Raw genomic sequence first — 8,547 nt, forward strand, 5'->3', positions numbered from 1 at the left:
CATGTATGGTTGCATGTGGTAGTGTGTCTTTTCCCATGCATGGTTGCATGTCATGGTGAGCCTTATCCCATGGATAATTGTATGATGATGTAGAATGCTTGCATGCTTAGATAAATAGGTTAGGGACCACTCTCTTACATATGTAGGATATATCCCACCGATGTCTTTCGCTCATCCACTTAGGAAACTAGAAGATACCCGGTGCATTACTGATGGGAATTGGTTAATGAAAATTTGGTTTGATAACATGAGAATGAAAATTTAAAATACATGTGATTATATTGATTATGTATAGTTGCAACAATATTTATTGAATATAAGTAGAGTAATTGAATGGAAAATGTTTTTCCATGCATGATTAAATGTTGTACTAGGTCTTTTCGTATACATGATTGCATGTTGAGGTAGATCTTATCCCATTCATAATTGTATGATGAGGTGACATGCTTGCATGTTGAGATAAACAAGTTAGTGACGATAACCCTCTTAGGTATATATAGAGTCAGTGGCGGAGATAGGGGTGCCAGCCAGGGCCTGGGCCCTGGCCAACATGCAAACATTTCCACTAGGACACTGAGTATTTCTGCTAAAACAGTGTATTAGCTTTGTATTCCGTTGGTCTGGCTCTCTCCCCAAGCTATAGTCGATGCAAACTCTGTTTGGCAGACGAGGAGGACTTGATGCATGCACTCATACACTGTTCTCATGGCAGGAGCTTTTGGGGCGAAGCTGAGAAGTGGTTCGACTTCAAACTACCTCGCCTTCATCCAACCACTTGGGCGCGATACATTATTAGCTACCCAATCATTCCGACTGGAGACCGGGCGAAGATTGTGTCAGTTATGTGGTCTATTTGGCACTCAAGGAACCAGTGGACACATGATGAAGAACGCTTGGATCGGGCAAACTCGCTACGGATTATTCGAGAGACATTGGCGGTCCTGGAATTACCTAAGGATCTTGCGCTAGCTCTTCCTGGCTTTGGTTGGCTCCCCCCAGACGATGACAGTGTTAAGATTAATACGGATGCGGGTATTGACAGTATCCGGGAGCAAGGGGGGGGGTGGGGTTGCCTGTTCAGCCACTGGCTTTTTAGGAGCATGGTGTAAGCCTCACGATGGAGTTACAGATCCTCTGATTGCCGAAGCGCTTTCTTTGCGTGATGGAGTTCTCTATGGAAAGCTTCGAGGTCTGAACAAGGTCGTGATGGAGATGGACCGCAAGGAGGTTGTGGACCTCTGGAAGACTCTCCACAACTCCCGCTCGGTTGTGGCACCGATTCTTTTGGAAATTGGGGATTTATCTGCTAGTTTTAGTTCTTTTATTATTCAACATACTTCTAGACTGTCTAATTTGCCTGCTCATCCTTGCGCTAAGCGAGCATGTTCGCTGCAAGTGACCGAGGCGTGGACCAACGATGTACCTACCTTCCTGGTTAGTAGCCTCATGGCGGACTGTGCCAGGTGTGCTTTTGTTGAATAAAGAACCCCATATTCCAACGCAATAAATAAAGCTAGTTTAGCAGCTCTTGGCCCTGTCCATTCAGGTTTCGTGGCTCCGCCACTGAGCCACTGTATAGGATGTCGCATAGCATGAACGTGAAATTCCATCTCTAGTTCGACCGATGGCCGGCCTGTGTTATTAATTCTTGACAAGATTCTTCGCAAAGCGCCATCATATATATTATAACCATCCCAATTTAAATCTGAATGGTTATCATGGTATATATGTGATATATATGCTCGCTGCCCATGCCAAGGTAGAAGACGAAGAAGCAGAATGACACATTGGCTACGAGAGACGTAGAATTAAGTAATTAAGCAGTGAGAAGGCTACTTGTTTTGATCCTACTTAGAAGTGCGTTTGCTTCTGCAGTTGCTAAACGCTGCTGCTAATGTGTGTTCTAGAAGAAGAAATAGGCGGTCTGAAATCCAAAGCATATACACACACCTACGCATGCATGCGACGTGCTGAACAATTACTGATCGATCGCTGATCACCGGTCTCTTCCATCTCCTGCCGTACGTACGTGTACTGCAAATTACATGAGCCAGCCAGCCACACGGTACTGTTGCTATGAATCCTCCTCGCAAGACGATGACCCTGCATGTTCATATATTGTGGCGATCGGTCAAGAGTACTTTTATCGGCGATGGGATCAAAGAGTGTACTTGATCAAGACTGTTGTGCGGCGACTGAGGCTAATAAAGTGAGCTGGACCTGCACTTTAAAATTTATCCCCAAATCTGCCAATTGCCACCTGCTTTTGAGCCCAATGAAGTGTAGTTATGTAGTTATGTTGACACTTATCAAGTACTGCCAGACTCAAGTATAGCCCGATGAGCTATGTAAGGAGTGATCCAATTTGGAATGAAAGTTATCAAGTACTGCACTTCACATACTTATCGCCAAATCTGCCAACTGTCACCTGCTTTTGAGCCCAATGGATTGGAGTTATGTTGACGCTAACTGAGAATACTAGCAAGTATACTACCAATGCACTGAGGTAGTATCACTATGGTGGAGAGGGAAGGCGTCTATATATGAAGCCATAGCCATGCTAATTGAAGAATAAATCTAACTAATAGCATTATCGCACACTACTGATAACAATGCCAATTATGTTCATCTCCACATTGATCATTCTGCTTGTTCCAATTTGCTTGTATCTCAGGGCTAGTTGTAGATCAAAGAACCCACCAGTGCTTCCCACAAACTGGCCAATGCTGCACATGTTCCCTTCCTTCATAGCCAACCTCCACAACTTGTATGACTATTACACCCTGGTCCTCGCCAGATCAGGCCACAACTTCAGGGTGCATGGACCACCTGGGACCGGGATGCGCTTCTTCATCACATGCAACCCTCCGAACGCCCGGCACATCTTGACGACGAACCACGCCAACTTCCCCAAGGGCACGGAATTCGCTGATATCTTCAACATCATGGGTGGCAGCCTCTTCACCATCGACGGTGAGTCGTGCCGCCAACAACGCGCCAAAGCCAAGAGCATCCTCAGCAGCCCGAGGATCATTTCCAGTATGGCGGTCTACCTCTATGGCAAGGTGGACAACAACCTCCTCCCATTGTTCACTCGGATGGCGATCACTGACACTTCATTCGACATGCATGAATTGATGTCGAGGCTTATGTTTGACCTGGCTGCTATGCCTCTCTTCGGTGTGGATCCTGGCCTCCTATCCTTAGACATGCCGCCCATGGACGCAGCGGTTGCCCTGGACACGGTGATGGAGGTGGGCTTTTTTAGGCTCATGATGCCAGCTTATTGCTAGAAGTTGATGAGGTGGCTAAACATCGGCTCTGAGAGAAAGCTCGACACGGCACGCATGGTGCTGCGAGAGATCATCGGGGAGATGATGCAAAAGAGGAAGATCACCACATGTCGTTTTGGACATGGCAAGGAACAAGAGAGTGTGGATATTATTCCTTCCTTCCTCGAAGACCCAGACTACGCCAATGCTGACTTGCTCCGTGCGATTATCATTAGCTACATGCTTGCTGCGAGGGACACAATTGCAACAACCCTAACATGGATCTTCTGCGACCTCGCCCAAAATCCTGACATCGTGTCAATCATCCGCAACGAACTTTCACCCATTGCATCACGCAAAGTAGCATTAGGGGCATCTACCCCAGTGATCTTTGAGCCAGACGAGACCAAATCTCTAGTATATTTGACAGCCACTTTGTATGAGACTCTTAGACTGTACCCACCGGCGCCTGTCTTGCTCAAGAAGGTGGCCGTAGATGACATCATGCCGAGTGGCCATGAGGTGCATGCCGGTGACACCATTTTTGTTTCCGTCCACTCCATGGGGAGAATGGAGGGTGTGTGGGGTAAAGACTGCTTCGACTATAACCCACGTAGGTGGCTCTCAGATGATGACAACAACCTGAGGTACATACCATCTCACAAGTTCTTGGCCTTCAATGCTGGCCCGAGGATGTGCCTCGGCAAGGACATTGCACTTATGCAAATGAAGACTGTCATTGCTACAGCTGTGTGGAACTTCGATGTGAAGGTGGTGGAAGGGCAAAGCATCCAGCCTAAGCCGTCCATTATACTGGAGATGAAAAATGGGCTCATTGTTAAGTTGAAGAAGCGAGAAATGTAATAGACTCTCGTTGTATGTAAATGTACTTGCCGACCACCAGGACAGTTTTACACTGCCCATAACCACATTATAGTTGAATAATAAAGGCATGCATGCGTCAAAATTTGTATTTCTTTTACGAAAAACAACCAATGTACTACCATTTTTTACTCGTGCTGTATGAGACACGGTATAGAAGCATCGAGACATGGTGTTTCCTCCATATTGTATACGACTATCTACATGTGACATGTTGCTGGTACTTGGAAGTGACCCAACCAGCTCAAAGTTGCATGTACGGGTGCCTAGCAGAATAACGGAACCAATTGATCGGTGAAAGAACAGTCTTCCTTCAGATCTTGGCTGGTAACTAATACACAACTTGCCAGCATCTAGACCTCACCGGTATACTCCAGTTCAACATCATAGCGGTTATGCTCGCTATACTTGTTGAACACGCTAAAGTGACTGGACAAATTAGTGGTGTAATTCATCATTTAGTAGTAGATAGTTTATCCATTCTACAGTATGTGAACGACACCATTTTCTTTCAGGATAAAGCAAGAAACCTCAAGCTCATTCTATGCTTTGCCTTTGAGGATCTTTCGAGTCTTCAAATTTCTATAAGAGTGAACTTTTCTGCTTCGAAGAGGCTACAGACTCGCGTTCAAGTACGCGAAGATCTTAATTGAACTGGAAGAAACAATTCCATTACTTTATTTTCTTCCTGATCACAAACTGTTTTATGGTCTTCCTAGGAAGCCTGTAGCCTTGCGTGCTCTTTAAATCATGCAATTCCTACAGAATAAGCACTTCATCGAACCTTATGTTGTGATCCACCAATGGCAAATATATTTTTACAAGACTAATATCTTTCATTGGAATTCGGCTTACATTTTCATGCAAAATATCCTCTTTCATGTATATAACTTTATCATAACATTTGTGGTGTATATAAAAATATATCATTTGTAGTAGCATCGTATAAAAAACTTGGTTTATTATTTAAACAGTTTTGACACACTAAATATGCTGCCCTCGCACGAGGGCCACCCTGCTAGTTGAAGTAAAAAATGAAATATAACAAAACAGTGAATAGCGAACAAGCTGATAACTAAAACCCAAAATATTTAAAAGCTAAAGGATGAAATAAAATAACAAGAGAAGATATGGAAAAATAAATAAAGTATACAAAAGGGCGGAATAGATGTGCAGATCATGCTTTTAGTGCACCAGTGCACATCATGTGCTCATCTCTCTTAATAAATCAAATGTTTTGAATATTAAATTGTGCCGATCGATGCGATCTCATCCGGCATCCAGCTAGCAATTAAGAAAAGGCAACGAATTTGCCTCTGTTATTTTTCTAAGGCATTTATTTCCTCGTGCTCGGCACTTTGTCCTTTTGATTAACAAAAAATTGCCATAAAGCTATCCTCAACCACTGCATTTGGAATAATGGAAGTTGTATCATTCAACCACACACTGTACTGTTTAGTGAATGGAATGGAATTTTTCATGAAAGTTCGTACCTAAACCAAATACACCGTTGTTTTGCATACATCTCCTCACGTGTAGTAGGTAAGTTTGATTTCCAGATCCCAACCAATCCCATGTCCTGTGCTGCATATCTGATCCATAAATACGGATGATCCGTGTATAAACTGAATGTCAACTGACTGATTAGTACTAAACTTGCGGCTGGTTACTAGCTAGCTCCCAGCTGCATGACATGGAGGTAACAATTTCAAGCATTTCTTTCGTTTCCCTAGCCCTAGTACTCCTCCTTTGGTTTTTTCATCCCAAGCCCAACAAGCATTTGCGGCCTCCCGGGCCATGGACCCTACCGATCATCGGCAGCCTCCACCACGTATTCGGCGTCCTCCCGCACCGCATCATGGCGGAGCTATCTCGCCGGCATGGCCCACTGATGTTCCTCAGACTCGGCGAGGTCCCCACCGTGGTGGTCTCGAGCGCGGAGATGGCGGAGGTGGTGATGAAGAGCAAGGACCTCATGTTCGCCTCGCGACCGCGCGGTGTGACACTGGACGTCATAGGTTATGGCAGCGGCATAGGCATCATCTTTGCCCCCTATAGCGACCGCTGGCACCAGGCGCGCAAGGTCTGCACCATGGAGCTCCTGAGCGCGAAGCAGGTTATTAATTTGCATACACCATCTTTTTGGGGGGAAATGCCAGCACCTAACTAGTTTGCGATAAAGCATGAGTGTTGATAGATAGAAGTGGACAATATGTTTCTAACACAGGTGAAGCGTATGGAAGGCATCAGGTCCGAGGAGGTCAGCAACCTCCTAAGTTCCATCACCACCTCGATTGGCACAACTATCAACCTCACGGAGAAGTTGTCGGCACTCATGAACGATGTCATTGCGCGGGCGGTGTTCGGAGGCAAGTGCGCACAGCAAGGTGAGTACCTCCGGGAATTGGAAAAAGTCACTGCATTGGTGGGAGGCTTCTCGCTCGTAGACCTATTCCCGTCGTCGCGGCTGGTGCGGCTGCTGAGCTCCGGGGAGCGACGGATGAGGAGGAGCTATGGACGAATCCAGTGCATCATCTCCAACATCATTGAGCAACGCAAGGAGATGCGCGCTGCAGTCAGCTCCAACGACGAGGAGGACTTGCTGGACGTGCTGCTCAGGCTGCACAAGGAGGACTCCTTGCCATATCCACTAACTTTAGAGGCAATAGGCGTCATCATATTTGTGAGTATTGTTTGCCATGTCCTCTCCTCACTTTGTTGGAAATATACGTTTTATCTATATTTTTTCATTATTGAAGCTAAATATGTACGTGAGTATAACCTAGAACAATTGTTCGTAGGACTTGTTCGCGGGTGGCACCGAGACCTCTGGAATAACATTGGAGTGGGCTATGTCAGAGCTCTTGAAAAATCCCGAAAATATGAGAAAGGTACAACTAGAGGTTCGACAAGTGGTAGGTGGGCAACAATCTGTCATAAATAACAATGACCTTCATGACCTCCACTACATGAGAATGGTGATCAAGGAGGTCTTGAGGTTGCATCCCCCCGCTCCTCTACTCCCCCGAAGGGCAAGAGAAGACTGCGAAATCATGGGATATAAAATTCCTGAGGGCACCAATGTACAAGTTAATATATTCGCGATTTGTCGGGATTGCAGATATTGGGATGCCCCTGAAGCATTTAAGCCAGAGAGGTTCAAAGAGAGCAACATAGATCACAAGGGGACACATTTTGAGTTCACACCTTTCGGGGCTGGGAGACGGCAATGTCCTGGAATGTTGTTCGGCACATCAACCGTGGAGATCGCATTAGCAAACCTTCTACACCATTTTGACTGGGTGTTCCCTGATGGGCCTAATCCGGGGTCGTTGGACATGTCTGAGAAGTTCGGGATCAATGTACGTAGAAAGTTCGATTTAGAGCTTAGAGCAACCCCATATGTGCTCTCCAAAGCTGCGTAGATCCATGGACCTGCTGGGGACGCATGGAAGAATTGGCTCGCTCATAGGCTCCCTCCTCTAGTTGCCCTCTCTGCTCTCTCGACCAACCTTCTGTTGATTTCCTTGGTCCTCTTCTTTGTAATGCATCCGTCTTTGGGCCCCTTTCAGTGAAAATCCATGTGGGGAACCTCTCCCCCAGGTGAATATTCGAATAAAAAATGTGTCTCACGTTGAACTTCTATACAGTCAAGCAAGAGAAGCTCACTCAAATACTTGTGTGACATTGACTTTATGCATGGGCCTTTACACACGTTGAAATGAAATTATTTCACCTTTTAACTTATCCGTACTACTATTCCACAGGCAATAGAAAAAAATTGTGATCAGTCGATTTCAAATAGAGGAAACATCATGAGAGACATAAGCAAGAGGGGAGTAGCACGAGACCGAAGACGGATGCGGCGCGGCGAATCACAGCAAGGCCAAGACAGGAGCGAATTGAAGCTGGGACGATGCGGTTGGTCGTGGTATCGCATGCGGTGTTGAGTCCGAGGTATAACAGAGGCCCAACGGGGATGGGGATGACGCGGACAACCGAGGCATCGTCGGTGAGGGCTTGGGAAAAAGCTCGCCAGAGGCGAGGTATGGCCAAGAAATCCCATTGGTTGAGAGAGATCGTTGGGTCCATTCGATCTGTTGGCTGGAATAAGCCGCGGCGCCAGTGTCGGACGCGTCGGGCGCGTGTATGGGCGTGCGCCGGGCGTGTCGGGCGCGGCGGGACCGTGGTGTAGGCGTGTGTGGTCGGGCTCGTCAGGCGCGACGGATTCATGCGGGACGTGCGGGATGCACTAGTGGTGTCGGGCTCGTCGGGCGCGTCGGATATGCGCGGGACGTGCGGGATGCACTGGTGGTGTCGGGCTCGTCGGGCGCGTCGGATGCGCGCGGGACGTGCTGGACAGCAGAAGCCATGGCAAAGTATACGTGTGTGC

The 8,547-nt window shown here is 46.7% G+C and overlaps 1 protein-coding gene and 1 pseudogene across 1 annotated transcript; both read left to right on the top strand.

Annotated features, from left to right (window-relative positions):
• Positions 1-2,611: 2,611 nt before the first annotated feature.
• Positions 2,612-4,136, top strand: LOC123048145 (noroxomaritidine synthase 1-like; annotated as a pseudogene).
• A 1,668-nt stretch (positions 4,137-5,804) lies between these two features.
• LOC123048146 (desmethyl-deoxy-podophyllotoxin synthase) lies at positions 5,805-7,894 on the top strand. Its single transcript, XM_044471303.1, has 3 exons — positions 5,805-6,270; positions 6,382-6,837; positions 6,956-7,894. Exons 1-3 carry the CDS (start codon positions 5,848-5,850, stop codon positions 7,577-7,579), a joined length of 1,503 nt encoding a protein of 500 aa, XP_044327238.1. The 5' UTR covers positions 5,805-5,847; the 3' UTR covers positions 7,580-7,894.
• The last annotated feature ends 653 nt before the right edge of the window (positions 7,895-8,547 follow it).

Source organism: Triticum aestivum, chromosome 2D, assembly GCF_018294505.1.
Source record: "Triticum aestivum cultivar Chinese Spring chromosome 2D, IWGSC CS RefSeq v2.1, whole genome shotgun sequence".
NCBI classification, from domain to species: domain Eukaryota; kingdom Viridiplantae; phylum Streptophyta; class Magnoliopsida; order Poales; family Poaceae; genus Triticum; species Triticum aestivum.